This window comes from Pangasianodon hypophthalmus, chromosome 2 (assembly GCF_027358585.1).
Source record: "Pangasianodon hypophthalmus isolate fPanHyp1 chromosome 2, fPanHyp1.pri, whole genome shotgun sequence".
NCBI lineage: Eukaryota > Metazoa > Chordata > Actinopteri > Siluriformes > Pangasiidae > Pangasianodon > Pangasianodon hypophthalmus.
In genome coordinates, this window is record NC_069711.1 from 14,058,743 (window position 1) to 14,077,527 (window position 18,785).

Consider the following 18,785-nt stretch of genomic DNA (forward strand, 5'->3'; position numbering starts at 1 on the left):
ACTAATCATGAGCTCAGCTGGCTTTGTAATATCCTACGAATCCTAGCTAACAGCTGCACTGCTGAACGTTTCCTATCAAGCCTGGTATCTGCCTTGGGTTACAAATAGTTTGTACATAGCTGTATTGACAGTCAAGTCCCTTAAAACTCCTCAAAGATCACGATCCTTCTGTAATTTAGAGCAACAGAACCATTATATTACTGTCTGTAACATACTGATGGATCTGGAGCCTATTCTGAGAACACAGGGTGCAAGGCAGAATACACCCTGTACAGGACACACACTGATTTAGAATAGCCAATTCGCCTACTGGTGTGTTTTTGGGAGGAAGGAGAAAAACAGAGTACACGCATGAGGAAAACAAGTTAAACTTCACCCAGTCATTAACCAGAGTTCAGGATCAAACCCCAGACCCTGGAGCTGTAAGGAAGCAACACTACCTGCTGCATCCCACATCCAGCTCCTACAGCTGAAATATTCATTTTATTTGTCTAATACTTTTATTAGAGGTAATATATATATAAAAGTATTTAGTATGTAATATTTTCATAAAACACATATAGAAATACACATACAAGCAGTTCAGTCCCAAAAGTGGGCAAAATGAGGTCAGATTTTCTGCTTTATTTGAGTTTATCTGTAATAACAGAGCTGTTGAATGTTGAGTCTAAACTATGTGCAGTGAAGAGATTCTCCAACTTTAAATGCCATAATAAATAACTGTAACTTTCATGCGTGGTATCATAGTGAATATGATATGTTTCTAATACCGTTCTGTCAAACAGTGACCGTTTTCCCTCACAATTTCTGATTCCTTACAGTCCTCATCCTCAAGGCACAAGCAGAAAGCAGTACACTTTGTCCATGATGGCTAATATCGGTAACATGTTGAAGAAAGCAGGCATCACTTCCATCTCAACTGATATGTTTCCATCAAGTTCTTAACTCTTCTCCACAGAGGACAGACACCTGGGAAGGCAAAGTCAGTATTCACTAGGTAATAAGAAGGAAAAGAGCATGGTCTTCTCTGATTATGTTGGGCTTGATAAATGCCCAACATATACCCCTTTTTATCTGCAACTCAAAGGGCAGCGCTGTAATGTGTTCTCTCAAGTCAACCTTAGTTAAATTAAAAGCCAGAAAAAATGCTGAACAGATAAGCAAAGATGAAACCTCAGACTGAGAGAACAAGAACTTCCAGATCATTTGAATTGAGATGTTCTTTGTGCAAATTGATAACTGCAGTTCCACTGCATTCAGCGATAAAATTACCATACAATAACCACTGAAACAGTTTCAGTACTCACAGATGAACTTGTGCGAACAAAAATAAAACTCTATTTTTTTGTCTCTAAATATTAGTAAAAGGCACCAGGCCTTATGTGAACTTCAGGTAGGCAGGCATGGAATAATTAAAAAGCAGAAAGTCCATCTTGTACAGGTTGTACAGCTTCTTCTGATAGGCTGAGCTGATATCCTTAAAGTAGCTGGCAACCATGTCTGCCGTGGTGCGTGTACTTTTGGCCGAGCTAGGAAACGTGACCTCGCCGTCTACACCGGCCAGTTTGAGCACGTAGCTGGAGTCCTGCTGCAGCGTCTCGTACTTGCCTAGAATGTTGTAGTGTATGAGGCAGGGGTGACAGAGAGAGTGCACGCGCTCCCAGTGCTCGTTGAAAGGCTCTTCTCGCTGCGTGCCAGGGTCCACCAGGTAGCGCACAAACTCAGAGAATGAGACGTCATCTCCACGCTCCAGCGCCTCGGGACTTGCCTCAGCACGGTGCCGCTGGATTATCTTGGTGCCGTAGCGCTTGTGAAAGGCTGTGTTGTAGCTGCGCGTGAACTTATTGCGGTACGCTGACACAAGCCGCTCGAAGGGTTCACGCACAAACACAAACTTTAGGTAGGTGCGCAGACGCTGGTTGATTTCGGAGATAGAGTACTCGGACAGAGTGCGCAGGGTGCCTGGGACATGTGCCTCATTGGCGGGAATCTGAAGGGGGTCTCTTTGCGAATCACCTGTCAGGACCATCAGGACGCGCTTCCAATTTGTGCAAGCGACTTTGGGCACGTAGCAGTAAAGCAGGCCATGGCGATCATCCACGATCAGGTGCTTGAGGTCCTCTGGGATCAGGACACGACGTTTGTGAGTGTAAGACTGACACACATCCTCCAGGAGGTCACGCCGACTTTGATGCATCAGCTGAAGAGGAGACAATTCTGTCTGCAGGAGAGAGAGGGACAGATAATGTTTCCATAATCATGTCTCTAAAGATTTTTAGCCATCCATGAAATTTTGAAAGCAATACCCCTGAAATATATCTTGTCACCCCAGTTGCTCTAAAATCAAATCATACACTATATGGCCAAAAATATGTGAACACCTGACCATCACCCCCATATGTGGTTCTTCCCCAAACTGTTGCCACAAAGTTGGAAGCACACAATTGTACAGGATGTCTTTGTATTCTGTAGCAACAGCTTCCCTTCACTAGAGTCTAGAGGCCTGAACCTGTTCCAGCATGACACTGTCCCTGTGAACAAAGCGAGCTCCATGAAGACATGGTTTGCCGAGATTGGAGTAGAAGAACTCGAGTGGTCTGCACACTGACCTCAACCCCACTGAACACCTGTGAGATGAACTAGAAAGCCAACTGCACTGCAGGCCTCCTCACCTGACATCAGTGCCTGACCTCACTAACACTTTTATGGCCGAATGAGCAAAAATCCCCACAGCCACGCTCCAAAATCTAGTGGAAAGCCTTCCCAGAAGAGTGGAGGTTATTATAACAGCAAAGTGGGACTAAATCTGGAATTGCATGTTCAACAAGCACATATGGAGGTGATGGTCAGGTGTCCACAAACTTTTGGGCATATAGTGTATTTTTTATTATTCTTCTATAACTATATAAACTATTATTCCTTTGCAATTTATGCAGATTTAATTAATCATATGCAACTCATGATGAGCTAAATCTTTATTGTAGCATTCTAAGTATTTTGACCAAATCCTCTGAACATCAAAAACTATAAAGCAAAAATGAATCCATGTCATTAAGTGGTCAGAAATAATCGAATAATGTAATAATAGCAAACAAAACATCAAATTAATATCAGTTTAAATGTGTGTATTTACCTTTCTGAATGTCATATTAATATTGAATTTATAACTACCTCTAATCTTTTTTTCAGCTTTTTGGGTTTCAGCTGTAATATTCAGCCCCCTGTAACCTCAACTGCATTTGTGTATTTCGTAGTTTCTCCCCGACGTCTCTTCTGTCTGTGCTAAATTGTTTGTCAAATCTTTCGCATTCAGTTCATTTTCCATATTATGACACAGTGTTTGTATCAGATTGTTCAGCTCAGACAGCAGAGAAAGCCCTCTCTTTCAACACTGTGTCACAGTGCTGGGCGCCAATGTCTTCAAATTAAAGTCATGTGCTGAGTAATTTTCCGTTTACCCACTGAGTCAGATGTGTTTTTCCTCAGTACCAGATGCACACTGGGAGCACGTATTTACCTGTCTGTCCTAAGCAAAGACAGGAAAACTATCCTGAGGCTGTTATTTACTGTGCAGCTGTCTGTGTTGCTGTAAACTGAAAACATTTCATAAGCTGAAATGTGGTGACAGTCTTAATTGCTGGGAAATTCCTAGGTTAGCAGCAAGCTCAGCTTTTACCCAGTTATAACTTCACCACAGGTCTTTCTATAGGAGACCAATCTATAAATTATACAGAATAACAGCAACAAAGTGAAAATCAACCATGTCTATCATTATATCTGAGATATGCTTAATCATTTGAAGTGGATGTGTTTTCCCTGAGTTGGTGCGTTTAAGTCGAAACAGTTTACGCTCTCTCTCTTCTTCACCCTCGCTCTCTTTCTTTCTGGCTATTTGGAGCCTACTAAACCCTTGCACACACATGCTGTTTCAGTGACCCTTGCACACATCCATGCGTCTGTTTTTTTTTTTAGCCTCTCAAAAAGGTGTGCTGTGATGTGAATGAACCGTTCATTCCCTACGTGAAGGTGGAGGAAAAAAATGTGGCCACGTGGAAAAAGCATTTCCCTCACGCGCCGTCTGGCCTGAACGTACAGATGAGCTCGCTGTTAAAGGACGTTTATTAGCCATTAGTGAGAAACCTGAGAATGCAGCACAGCTCCCACCCAAATGAAGCAGTCCAGATAAAGAGAGAGGAGAGGAAGGAGCCAAGCCAGCTTTAGGAATTACATTAAAACCCAGAAAATTCAATGACATGGTAGAAGCTAATGGATATTACTGATGTAAAAAGAACTTGTGCTGAGAAAAATGGCTTGTTTAGGTTCAGGTCAATGTATTATAAGAAGCCAAGCTTGAAAGAGGCTGCAGTTAAAGCTGATTAAATCGTTGAGTGCAAAAGTTTGCACCCCTAATGAAAAAAAGCCCCTCTATTTTACAATTTATGTATAAAGAAATCCAAAATGTTAAAAATGAAATGTGAGCATATCCTAAACGTATAAACATATAAAACATTATAAACTTATAAAACAACAGAAAAAAAAATATATTTGAAACACACTAAAAAAGGGACACACTAAATGCATCTTTGCTATAAATTACTTTCTTTGTCCCTACAACTTGCAAAACACTCAGAACTCAGTGAAATACTCTTGTACTTTTCCTAACTGGCCTTTTATAAAGCCTTTTTTTTTTCCTGGAAGCAAAAAAAATTTTTTTTTTCATTTATTTTGTCTGGGTTCCCTTTTAGTCACAGGAAATTCGAATCAATTTCCTGAGCCGATTGTTTTGAATGGTCCATTTGAATGAATCAAACGTCTGATTCGATTAATTCAATTTTAACTGGAGCAATATAAAACCTCTAAGCTTTGTTGAATATAATTCTAGCCCATGTATTTGTGGGTAAGCTCATTCACAGTGTGTCAGATCATTTTTAAGGGATTTGTTTAATTTGTTTAAAAGGCCTACAGATCAAAATTCTACCTAAACAACATCAGAAACAAAGTACAGCCTTATAATTTTTTACTGCGTATCTTTAGCACATGCAAAAAGCTTTCCCACTTTGATCCATATTCATGAATTCAAGTTTGTGCTTACACAGTCTACATTTTTAAACTGTCATTAGCTTGGCACTGTTATAAACACTAACAAACTCTCATAGTAACTTAACATTACAATACTTTATAGAATTGGCTCTTGAGTTTGTGTTTTTCAGAGCATTTCAAGTCAAACATCACAGAAAATGAGCTTCTTTGTGATGATGTTTGTGGGTCTTGGAATTGGCACATTTACTGGTAGTTTCTCTAGTCTCTTTAGTCAAATATATTGATAAAACACTCATTGATATTCGGTTTACAGACTGTCTGTTCAACTGGTCCCGTGTGCATTTTCAGCTTGGTTTGGCTCATACTGAAGTGGATAGTCAATGCTCAGCCAAGTAGACTCATATGTGTGTAGCACAAAAAAGGAAACCAAGCCAGTACGCTAAAAATCTTCATTCAGGTAGAACATTTAAGCAAATTCAAAAGAGTTGCTCTAATAGATTGTGTTCTGTGCTTACAATTTTATGGGATTAAATTGTTAGAATTCTCAAATGAATAACACAGTAATTAAGTTTGGTTTGACTGATTTATGGAAAAGAATCAGTTTGAAAATAATGATTCATCCCTGAGATGGACATTACTATTCCCTGTCTCTCTGTGTGTCTTTTGCATTAGTAAAGTGAATACATTTTTCACGGACCCAATTTAGATAGCAGAAGATTTAATGACTTTGTTTTATGTCTCTTGGATTTAATAAGGCTTCGTGTGGCAGATGATCAAGTGCCATGTCAGATAGCTGTGCTCTGTGATTGATACTCACAGGGTCAGTAGTATAAAGGGCTTGGAGTGGACTCCTCACAGACTTCCTGGGTCCTCTGGCCTGCCCACCGTCCTGTGCTGATGCCAAATAAAGACAAAAAAAAAAAAACTTTATAAACAAATAGTACTGGTGCTAAAGTAGACCAGAAAGCAGAACAACATAATGGTAGGAATGGAAAGACTGATACACAAAAATAAACCCTCCCTCATTTAAAAGCGTTCATCCACATTGGCTTACAAATGATGTTAATTTCTCTTAATCAAAAGCAAATCTGTTTCTCTCTTACAGACAATAACTTACACTGTCTGAATGCGTGCTCCATGAGTAAGAGGTTATTATGTCACAGACTGACCACAGATACTCAGTCACTCTCTGACTATCTGTGTGTCCCTCACAATCACACCTACACACTCATTCATACACACACACACAGGTCAAAAGCATTAGTTTGGAAATGTTAGATGCCTCATAACACCTTGATGCTGGAGAGAATAGAGTAATGGAGACAGTGATACTAATGATGCTCTTTAATCGCCACAAGTCTTATTCAAAGTTAAGATCTTGCAAACAAGATTTCTTTTTTATCATCTTAGCTGCCAAGAAAGACCCTTTTCACCAGACCCCTTTCACCAGATATCCCTGTCAGCCATATCAGCCATATCACTGCATTTGGGTAAATGAAGAGAACGAGTTTGGGTTCAATAGATTTGCTTTCTCTGTGTTCAATTGTGAACATCTGCAACAGCCCATAAATATTTGTACCTTGCATTTACAATGTCACAACTTTCCTATGCAACATAAGCCAACTTTAACAATGAGTTTATGGAAAGCAGATGGTTTTAACCTTGAGGATCAGGTTACATCCTTTCTCAACTAAAATCCTCTAGCATTTCATCAAGAATTAATGAATTAACGTGTCCATGTTGATTGTTCTAAATTAAATACTACAATAAACACATGTAGAATACTGAAGTGATATTTTATTTAGTGCTGACAGGGTGAGCAGCCATGTTTACATGACGTCAATGCTAAGCTCTGAGTAGGAATTGCAGGGGGCATTTTTTTTTTTTATACCCTGACCTACTGAACTAGCATTTGTTTTTAGTTGGAGACTACAAAGCACTTCAGTAAGTCACTCAGGATAAGGGCATCTGCTAAATGCTGTAAATATAAATGTAATTGTAATTAAAAACCCAAGAATGGTTGGCAAACCAGTGCAAATATTCATAGTTACATTTATTTATAGTACATATAGTTTGTTTATAGTATATACACAAATATTTCTTGAAAAAAGTTCTTGTGCTAAAATTGTTGAATATGATAAGGTCCCTTTTCTGTAATACATTTAATACAAGTGTCCATGAGGAGTGATGCTGATCTGAGCTGTGTGTGCTATGCACTTGCACTGGATTAAAAAAATGCTCAGTGTTTTTACAGTTTTGATTGTGGCTGTTAACAGGCTCTTGTGATTCACCCTAGTTAAGGGCAATCCTTTTGGCTAAAAACACAGTGAATAGGGCTTTTCAGGGGTTAATGTATAGGGCTAACCTACACATACATGATTTACAGGCATCATTCAGTATGTTGAAAATGCCAAACTAAACAGCTACGATCAAACCTAATAATGTATCTGTAGTCCGCTGTAGAAAATCTTGCTGTAAACGTTAAAAAGGTTACTGGTGCAGGCTGTGTTTACAGTGAGATACAGTAGGTCAAGTGTTTTAGAATGAGTCTATTAAGATTGAACAGGGAACTGAGGATAGATAAGAGAGGAAAACAGAGTCTGTATTCATACAGAAATCCAGGTGCTGACCTAATATTAGGGTTCTCATACTTCAGAGACTTTAATTATATAGAACCAGTGTGATCTCGAGAAAAATCCTGACCCTGAAACAATATGTATTCTGGGAGAGTTTGGCTTGACTGGCCACTCACTTTCAACGAGCGGCTTTTTGAAACACTGCCTACATTCCTTCCATACCAGCCTGAATTTGTGTCTGTGCCAGGTACTGTGTGCTTACAGGGAGTATTTTATGGTGCAGACAGTAGACTGAATTTTGATAGATTGTAGGGGAAATGGATTCCTTTCCATGCTTGGCTCTGCCTCGACCCCGTAGCAGCGCTTTAGTCTTTTAGTCTGTCCAGCTCTCTCACCTTCTCATCTATACGTTCTGCTCACACAGATAAAAGTCCAAAACTTCAACTTTCATGCTAATATCACCGTCTGCGCCATCATTCCTGTCATCTCGTGGCTCACTAACCAGCTGAGCCAAGCCTCTGCTGTGACTTTGCGTTACATAGCTGCACAACTGCGTTGCATAACTGCATTGCATTCTGGAACTTTGAGGCCAACGTTTGTGGTCTCCACTGTATTGGATTTCTCATTAATATGACATTGAACACTGTTGGAAAATGGTGAATGAGAAAAGAAGCTCTTACTGTTTTGTGTTTAGGAGCTAACAGCAAACCTGACTGCTGTTCCTTATGTTTAAGATCCTTGATTTTTCTTTCTATTAAACACTATTGTAACTTCACTAGCAATGTCCACATATTTGTAATGTTAAATGTTGTCTCTAAAATGTAAACAAAGTAATCAAATGTCAGCGAACCATAAAAACCACAAGTTTCTAAACACTAATTCAATAAATGTAAGGTTTGTATTAGTAGAAAGTTTGAAATGTATTGGTTGAAGAGACTGAAACTAGAGGATACGGTGGCATCTACAGAGGCTGCTATAGAATAAAGTTCCTCAGTTCTTTATAACACATTTACCAATCGCATAAAACTTCAGAGCATCTATTCTTTCAATAGCATTAAATAAGGCTTCTCAAATTTTTAATCTTAATCTAAGTGAACCTCACCATGTTGAAATATATGTCCTATGCCATGTATTTTTATGTGCCGTGGGAACACACAGAAGATTAGAGCAAAGCAATACACACTAAATATATATTAACCTTTGGAAACCAATAGCCAATTTATCATCATCAAAAAAGTTATTAATTATGATCATAAATTATTTCAGGCTTCAACAGCAATAATTCCAAATTATTTCATGTTTTTTCCATTTTTCTAAACCCTGTTTCAAAAATGTATTAGTATACTCATTGCTCTATAAATCAGTATACTGTACATTTAAGTACTGAATAATTCAACATAATGAATGAGTTTCTGGAAACAGGGTGAGTGTGAGAAAATGTGAAGTGGCCAAGAGAATGTCAATGTTAGGAAAGTGGCTTAGGAGAAAAGTGGTCTCTCTCCCTCTCTCTCTCTCTCTGTGTATGTGTGTGTGTGTGTGTCCACGCTCCAGTGAGACTTGGCAAGGTAGTACTTCACTTGTCTGTGAGCACTGAACCCACTCACCCTGTCCACACCAATGATGGCCCGAAACACACGGCGAGAAAAAGACTCTCAAGGTATCACTTAAAAATTACATTCACAGCTCCAAATCAACACACCATACCTTCTTATCTGACAGAGCACCTGCAAATACACTCACCTATCTTGTGACACAAAGGGATGCATGTGGTCAGCATCAATACTGACGTAGGCTGTGACATTCAAACAATGCTCAATGGTTTAAGAGGCCCAATCTGTGCCAAGAAAACATTCCCCACACCATTACACCAGCACCACCAGCATGAACTATGGACACAAGGCAGGTTGGGTCCTTGGATTCATGCCAAATTCTAACCCTACAATCTGCATGTTGCAGCAAAAATCGAGATTCAACAGACAAGGCATTTTTCCAATCTTCAAGTTGCGATAGTGAGCCTGTGCCCACTGTAGCCTCAGATTCGTGTTCTTGGCTGACAGGAGTAGAACCCGGTTCTGAGATGGGTTTCTGCTCACCACGGTTATAAAGAGTGGATATTTGAGTTACCATAGCTTTCCCATCAGGTGGAACCAGTCTGGTCATTCTCCTCTGACCTTTCTCATCAACAAGGTATTTCCACCCGCAGAATTGCCACTCACTGGATGTTTTTGTTTTTGCACCATTCTGTGTAAACTCTAGAGACTGCTGTGTGTGAAAATCCCAGGAGATCAGCAGTTTCTGAAATACTCGAACCGGACTGTCTGGGCAACAACCATGCCACGGTCAAAGTCCCTGAGATCACATTTATTTTTCATTCTGATGTTTGATGTGTACATGAACTGAAGCTCTTGACCTGTATCTGCATGATTCTATGCGTTGCGCTGCTGCCACATGATTGACGGATTGGATAATTGCATGAATGTGCAAGTGTACAGATGTTCCTAATAGAGTGGCTGGTAAGTGTACGTCACGTTCAAATGATCGGCCCTTAACTCAGTCTGAAACAGTCTGAAAAAGCAGCCTCCACCCAAAAGTGCACAGAGTCTGAACATCTGGAAAGCGTTATGTTATCCTGTAAGGCAAACAATCTAACAGCACTACATTGCACAAAGCATACTTATAAAGGACCTAAAAGCACATAATCAGAGCTTCTGAATTTTGAGTTAAAGACTCAGTTAGAGATTTCATCCATCAATGGTTAAAATGACACCAAGTTGCACTAGTGGTCAAAGTTTACCAGAGCGTTACTGCACATGGGCTGATCTAATGGATTAAGAAAGAATGAGACAGAGAAAGGGTAAGAGTGTTATATATATATATATATATATATATATATATATATATACACACCTTATTACTGCTGTGTTTACACTACAGGTTAAAATGTCAAAAAACCTTCACGGAACTCAGAGTAGTGCACTGGATCGGTCACCCACGGGGCGTGACGTACCTGCAAATAGTGTGTATAACAGCATTGCATAACATTTCTGGGCTCATGGCGATATAAAACAGGAGCAGGTCAGATGTGACTGAAATGAAAGAGAGAAATAAAAAGCAAAATGTGGAAAAAACCAGGATGTGAAATCACAGACAGAACAGCAGCCAATGTGAAATTAATGAACGACAATAGCAACAGAGAGAAAAGTGATGAATCCAAGATCATTATCTTTAAACCCATCATGCCTAATGAGTGAAGTAATCCTTATGTGGTTGATTGTGGATGCAGGTTGAATCATGGGTTTTATATAAGCAGGTTGGCTCGGGTTTTGGATATAATTTAGAAATATGAGACTGTTATTATAGCATGGCTTTAAGCCACATGCGAACAACAAAGCGTCTCAAGTCCATAGCATTCCAACCATAATGTAAAATGGGGTAAAGGAGCAAATATGTGAACTCTTACTGCAGAACATGGTCAGTGTGTTAACACACAACATCTACTCACCACATTAGAGCGTTTCAGTCTGTCAGCTACACTTCACCTAAATCCATCACGGGCCTATACACCTTTCTGCACCATGCTTTTGACCCGTGACACTTTCTTGGGATCAGATCATTTGACTCTTTGGTGCCAAGTCGTCTGTGTCACTGTGAACCTTCACTGTGTGCACTCTGCTGTTTTTCCTCACACAAAGTGGAAGTTGCGTGTAACATCATTTTCTGAATCCTTCCACAAGTAGATTTTATACATCGGTGTCAGTACTATATATAAATCCCCTGATCAAGCAGTATCCAGTGCTGCGGCAGAGGAACAAACACACAGGACAAACTAGAATTTTTGACGCTGAATAGCAGCAGTGTGTGTGTGAGAGAGAACTAACTGCTGCAGCATTATTTCCCTTGAGAATTTCACTTTAGCTGAAATAACATTCCTCTATTTCTGTACATGGCCGTTGATATAGCTGCATGTTTTAGTTGTTGTTAGAAACCTTTGCCATGTTCACTGAGCCCCAGCTTATTCACAGAGAGAGAATTCTAGAGCCAGCTTCACTGTGGCTTCCCCCCACCAACATCCTGCCTCTTCCCCCCTTTCTCTCTCTCTCTCTCTCTCTCTCTTCAGGGAGTTTGAGGAGGATAATGTGGGTCCCTGTGCTGGCTATGAAGGGCGTTCTGTATGGAGACCTTCAGGGAATGAAGGACCTCTGCAGACGTGTACAGCTAGTGGAAGGCTGAGAGCTGCTCTGTACCCAGCATGGGGTACCAAAGAATTTTTGAATTTTCTCTGTATGTTAGTTTAATGGCCATCGCCAACAAAGAACAAAGCAAAGTAGGCCATAAAACATGTTTTATTTCCCTGGCTGATTTTAAAAATTCAGTCAAAGACTGTTAAATGTATTTTTACTGCCTTTTAAAAAAACATATATAAGAATTTTCTTTTTTTATTTTATTTCCTGCATCCAAAAAATGAGACATAATGCTGAAATAAAAAAAGAATTTTTTATCGACATCTAGCTAAAACACTAAGCAACAGTCCAAAAGAGAGAAAGAATACAAATACGTCAGCTATATAACATGCATCTAAACAAAAGATCTTTAGCACATCAGAAGGGATACAAAGCATTAGACAGCACAGACTAATAATAACATTCCCCACCACACAGTGCCCTAGTTCAGAGAAAGGGGGAGGATGAAAAGGCCAGTCATGCTGGAACAGAGTTCAGCTCAGAAGCACTGAGATTACTCAAAGGTGCCTAAAAGCTAACAGCGGATATAAAAAGGCTACACACCCCTGTTAAAATGGCAGGTTTTTGTGAAGTAAAAGAATTACACCAAGATAAAAAATGGCAGATCTTTTCCCACATTTAATGTGAAATTGCAAAGTATACAAATAAAGTGGAAAAACACTCAAACATTTTTAGGAAAAAAAAAAAAAAACTTACAATAACCTAGTTGCATAAGTTTGCACACCCCTAAACGAAAACTTTGTTGAAACACCTTTTGATTTTATTACACCACTCACTCTTTTTGGGTAAGAGTATCAGCGTGGCACATCTTGACTTGGCAATATTTTCTCACTCTTTCTTGCGAAAACATTCTAGATTCGTCAAATTGTGAGGGCATCTCCTGTGCACAGCTTCAGGTCACCCCACAGATTTTTAGTTGGATTCAGGTCTGGGCTCTGGCTAGGTCATTCAAAAACATTAATCTTCTTTTGGTTAAGCCATTTCTTTGTTGATTTGGATGTATGCTTTGGGTCACTGTCATGCTGAAAGGTGAAATTCCTTTTCATCTTCAGCTTACTAGCAGACACCTGACACTTTTGCACTATAATCAACTGGTATTTGTAGCTAATCATGATTCCCTCCACCTTGATAAAAGCCATAGCCCAGACATGTGAAGATTATGAGAGATTGCTGTCACATGAAGAGAGTAATCAGTACTTTTCAGGTATTCCTGCAGCTCCTTTAATGCTGCCGTAGGTCTATTGGCAGCCCCCCTGGTAAGTTTTTGTCTTGTTCTTTTATACATTTTGGAGGGACGTCCTGTCCTTGGTGGTCACTGTGGTTCTCTGTTTTCTCTATTTGCTGGTGATGGCCTTTACGGGGTTCCATGGTACATCTAATGTTTTGGGAATTCTTTTATACCCCTCTCCTGATCGATACCTTTCAACAAATGAGATATCATGCATCCTTTGTAAGCAGACCATGGCTTCAGCAGTCGGATGAAACCAAGAAGATGTGGAGAAAACAGTTATTGTAACTTTTTGATTTCCCCTATTTTTCCCTAAAATGTTTCTGATTGTTTTTCACTTCATTTTTTATACATTGTGGGTATAAAAAAAGGGTGGAAAAAGTTCTGACATGATTTATCTTGGTTTCATTTTTTTTACATCACAAAAACATGCCATTTTAACAGGAGTGTGTAGACTTTTTATATCCATGGTATGTGTATAGCCAGCATTTTATATTTCACAGGATGTATCACGCTATACATGTTATTATAAAAATATTTTAATGCTAGACATGTTTGTCCATTTATAATTTAATGGACATAGGAAATAACTGAAGAAACCACAGCTCAAGTCCCTCCTTCTTCCTACATGGCAAAAAAATGCCATATTAGCAAGCCAAAATATCCTGAATATAGTCAAATTTACCTAGTATTTCTTATTATCAGATTGTAATAATCCAAATATAAGACTATTAAATCTATTTCCAGATTTTTTTTGTTTACTAATTCTAATTACTTCTAATTCTTTAATAATTTTTTGTTTTGAATTTTTTTATTCTACTGGCAGATAATTTTTGCTTCTTTCTAGAAATTAGCAAAATTATCTGCCAACAGAAAAAGACTATTTCAAGCTTGAAATTAGTAAAAATGACTATCAACATATTTGATATAAACTTATATTTGGTTTATTTTAATCTTATAATAGGAAATACTAGGTAAATTTGTCTATATTCAAGATAACTGCACTTGCTAATATGGCATTTTATTTCGACTTGCTGATATGTACATTTTTTGCAGAGTAGTTAACACTTTATAAATTCCTAAAATCTCTCTTTCTCTACTAGTGATGGAGTTTCCACACTCACCACCTCCCTGTATCCTACGTACTATTCAACTCCCACCTAACAGTCTTCAGAGGGAGGCCTGGCTGTGTAGCACAAAGCAGATGTTCCCAGAGTTCTCTCCCATTACAGCTTCACAGTCACATTTCACGTCATATAGTTCAAGGCAAAGTCGGCTTGTGACAGTCTGAATGCAATCTCCGACATCTCTGACAATGTAACCTGGTTAGATGAGTATTACCTCAAAATTGTGTAGTTGTATTATGAATTCTATTACTGACATGCTAAAAACATTTCGTCATTAACTGGCATAGTAACTGGCACCGATTTTAGTCAGTCATCTGTACCACTAGGGAAACAGTGGGTCACCTAATAGTGCAATGGTTAAAAGCTTGGTAAAAAGTTTGAATACCAACAACGCCATAGCGCTCCTCTAAGCGTGTTCAGACGTTGCATAGGCAGACGTTTAAAACGAAGTGGCTTTGTGTATCTTAGAAGTAGCAAATGTTAGCCTTTGCCCTCCCTGGCAGATAGATGTGCTGGAACAGAGGAGAATCAGCTAGTGAGAAAACACTGTTGCTCTTGGAAATCTGCTGTCTTTCTGATTACATTCTAGGGGAAATATGCACATTTCCTTTGTAGTTTTGCTCAGCTGTGGGAATGTTTTTTGCAAATTCATTTTAACCCATGTCTGTTAACCATGAGCCTCCATGCTTATATTGTAAATATTCTAAACAGCAAACTGTGGAATAGGCAATCACTGAAGGCCTTTACATACAAACTAAATAATACAATCATTATTTGATTTTTGTTGTTCCCAAAATAATACAGTTATATAATAGTCATGTTAACAGTTATTGTTTTCATATGCGCCCATATATAGAGCATGATGCTATAGAGCATGATGCTAATAAATTAAAAACATCAGAATGTAAGGCCAATAATCAGGGCATTCAGTGCATATATGCCACTAATCTGATATCTTTTGTTTTTCTACATCTGTAAGAAGAGGTGAATGGTGTACACTTATTTTAACAGTACACTCATGAATTTGTGACAAAGCAGATTTTTTTTCCTAAACTAACTCACAAATATATATTTGCCTTTAACTCCATACGGATAAAGAAAAAACCCAAAAACTTACATTCGAGTAAATACAGAGTTAAAGGAAGAAACGGTGCCTCTGTTATGCTGTCTGAGGCATTTAGTTTGCTGTCATGGTGGAAACATTTCCATCCTGATGGAAGTGGTCTCTACCAGGATGACAATGCCCCCATCCATATGATATGAGGGCTCACTGAATGGTTTGATGAGCATGAAGATTAGGTATAAAATTCGTCTCGGTCTGTTTATTTATCAGCTTCTAAACTACAGGCCAAGCTGACAGGTGCTGGTTGACTGGATTGGCAGAGATGTTTGGGCCAAGGTAGAGCTGGCAGATCAGTTGGTGCTGGTTGTTCGTGTGTGATTATCCGATTTGGTTACATACACTAGGTCTAAGATCCTGTATGTATTTTGTAGATCCTGTATTACTTTACTAAATTGAATAAACTATTTCCATCTACCAGTTTGATCAGCTCAGTCTGTCTTTTGGCAGCTGGTAGCTAGTATTGTTTTATAGACTGTGAATGCTCTTAGCTCAAATTTTTGACAAATTGGTAATAAATCTAAGTGTATATATTTCCCTTCAAGATCGTTTGCCGCTGATCCTCTGTTCTGAAGAATTGCTATTGAAGACCTGTACTAAAATCAGTTTACTGTATCCCATAACTTCATAGATCACTCCTTCTTTCAGGCCCAGCCAGTCACATAGTGTCATGAGGTGTGTGGGCTTGCCAAGTGCCTCAAAACATGGCATTAATAACCCAGAGGACCCATAGGACATCAGAGATAAAGAAGCAAAGAGGCCCAACTGGGACAGAAACAGATCCTCCCAGAAATTATTTTTCACTCTAAAATTGTAGCAATGGCTGTTTCAGACACAACAGAGTACATCTTGAGATGTGCTCTAGTCTTATATTGTGTAAGACTTCAAGAATGGCCTTTGTGTCTATTGTTCACGTGGGATAAGAACCAAAACAAGGCAAAACAAGCTAAGGGAAAAGAAGGCAGGGTCTAGGATCCATGCCCTGCTTCAAACAGCATGCAGTTTTGGTAGCGCAGTACCATTATGTTGATCCCTGGTTGTATTAATGACTAGCACATGAATGAATTGGTCTCACTGCAGTGGGGTGGAGTGGTAACAGGAAAACTCACAGACTTTTCTGGATTTACAAAAGCAAGCAACACATGTTGAAGTGGCTGGCACCAGAATCATCAATTCACTGAAAGCCAAGGTGGAGCAGGATCAGACTCAGTGGTGGCAAAATCAAATCAATATTACAAATCTTCAGTCCTGATAATGTAAACGGGTTAAATCCAGAAACTGCTGCAAACAATTTTGATTCATATATAATCAAATCATCTAAAAACCGCCTGTTTTTAAGGCAGCAGGGTCATATTTTTGACTCTTCATGCACAACCGGGCTGCTGGCAAATCTGAACATTTTTAGCCCTGTCTGAAAGCTCTCATTGTGAGAAGGATGACTGCAGAAGGGTGAGGGTTGAGAGGAGGGAAAGAGAGAAGGGTTGATAGAAGAGTTAAGAGAGTTCTAAACTGAAATACAAGAATTACATATCATATATTAATGGGTGTATCAGTTAGCTCACTTTCACAGAGCTTATCACATGTGCTCTCTCTCTCTCTCTCTCTCTCTCTCACACACACACACACACACACACACACACACACACACACACACACACACACACACACAAGCAACACCAGGCTCATTAAACAGAACTCCGTCAGGAGTTTCCACATGGGAAATGTTCCATTGATGTGTTGGCAGTGTCTAGTTTTAATTCAGTCTATTTCATTCCAATGATTATGGGAGAACATGAGTCTATACTACATATAACTCCGTGTACAATCTCAAATATGCAGCAATATGCCAGTAATGTGAGTAGAAAAGTAGAAAAGTCCAATAAATGACCCGCACAGTACCAAATAACTTTCCATGTTCTTACCCTATTCTGTATTTTAATCATAAGAATAATCATAACAAACATACAAAATTTGGAGTACTCATGAGTCCACACACTCAAACATAGCCTAAAGCAAACACAATGGCATCTTTAGTGAGAATCTGTATAATTTGGCCTTAGTATAATCATGGCATCACCAGCTGCACTCAGGATATCATGAATATTTCATTTGCTTTGTAAAGTTATATTGTTAGAATACCTGAATACATAAAACTAAGTGAAGAAAAGAAAAGAAGACAGAACAGGACTGAACAAAATCAGAACAGAACGGAATCAAAACAGAATGAACTGAATACAGTCAGAACAACTCAGAATCAGAACAGAACTGAATAGAATCAAAACAATTCAGAATCAGAACAGAACGGAATAGAATCAGAACAAAACGGAATCAGAACAGAACTGAATACAATCAGAACAGCTCAGAATCAGAACAGAACGGAATAGAATAAAAACAAAAGAGAATCAAAACAGAACAGAACTGAATAGAATCAGAACAATTCGGAATCAGAACAAATCGGAATCAGAACAGAACTGTATAGAATCAGAAAAAAAAAACAGAATCAGAAGAGAATCAGAACTGAACTGAATAGCATCAGAACAATTCAAAATCAAAACAGAACAGAACTGAATAGAATCAGAACAATTCAGAATCAGAAGAGAATGGAATAGAATATAATCAGAACAAAACGGAATCAGAACAGAACTGAATAGAAACAGAACACAAGTGAACTGAACGGAATCAGAACAAAACGGAATCAGAACAGAACTGAACTGAATAGAAACAGAACACAAGTGAACTGAACAGAATCAGAACAAAACGGAATCAGAACAAAACGGAATCAGAATAGAACTGAACTAAACTGAACTGAATAGATTCAGAACAAAACGGAATCAGTAGAGAATCAGAACAAACTGGAATCAGAACAGAATAGACTTTGCACAGAACACATCAGCTCGTAAAGGCACTTACCTACTTTCAAGTGACTCTGAAAATAAAATATGAGCATAACGAAGGACCCCAGGCACATAGCGAGCACCATGCGGTTGATTTTGGGTTTTCTCATGTTGCTCTGTGTCTGGCGCTCTGTACTTCATAGAGGAAGACTGGGTGAAGACTTGCTGCTTCTCTCAGTGCGCCGCTGAGCTCCACGACTCGCACAGCAAACCCACACGACTCTCCTGGAAAGCCAACAGACGCTTTTCACTCGGCCAGGTCTTCATCACGGTGTGTGTTCACATGTGTGTGTGTGTGTGTGTGTGTGTGTCCCGAACCGGTCTGGAGCAGGAACGGTCCGAATGTGAAGCGCTGGAGGCGGGAGAGCCGCTAATCACCAAGCAGCTGCCAACTAATCAGCTGTACGCGCTCAGCAAAGGGAAAAGTAGGAGTTGGCTAAAGCCTGACATGGCAGCCGGCGAGCTTCCGCTGGTCGCGTGCTGTAGTCGACTGTTCATTGCTTGTAGCTTTACATCAGAGTTTATGAAAGTCAGTGAGAAAATATTGCGGGCAGGACTG

The 18,785-nt window shown here is 39.2% G+C and overlaps 1 protein-coding gene across 2 annotated transcripts; it reads right to left on the reverse strand.

Annotated features, from left to right (window-relative positions):
* Positions 1-604: 604 nt before the first annotated feature.
* On the reverse strand, positions 605-18,717 carry LOC113531636 (carbohydrate sulfotransferase 11). 2 transcript variants are annotated; one of them, XM_034309688.2, is made up of 3 exons: positions 18,247-18,717; positions 5,858-5,934; positions 605-2,221 (listed from the first exon to the last, which is right to left on the reverse strand). In XM_034309688.2, exons 1-3 carry the CDS (start codon positions 18,365-18,367, stop codon positions 1,379-1,381), a joined length of 1,041 nt encoding a protein of 346 aa, XP_034165579.2. In that variant the 5' UTR covers positions 18,368-18,717; the 3' UTR covers positions 605-1,378. The 2 variants fall into 2 exon arrangements, with proteins under 2 accessions (XP_034165579.2, XP_026778285.3); XM_026922484.3 differs by having other exon boundaries at positions 18,243-18,715.
* Positions 18,718-18,785: the final 68 nt, after the last annotated feature.

Coding starts and splice junctions, on each gene's coding strand:
- LOC113531636 (XM_034309688.2), bottom strand. CDS start 18,367: ATGAAGTACAGAGCGCCAGACACAGAGCAACATGAGAAAACCCAAAAT. Junction 5,935..18,246: donor ATTTTCAGAGTCACTTGAAA/GTAGGTAAGTGC, acceptor ATTTGGCATCAG/CACAGGACGGTGGGCAGGCC. Junction 2,222..5,857: donor CCCTTTATACTACTGACCCT/GTGAGTATCAAT, acceptor TCTCTCCTGCAG/ACAGAATTGTCTCCTCTTCA.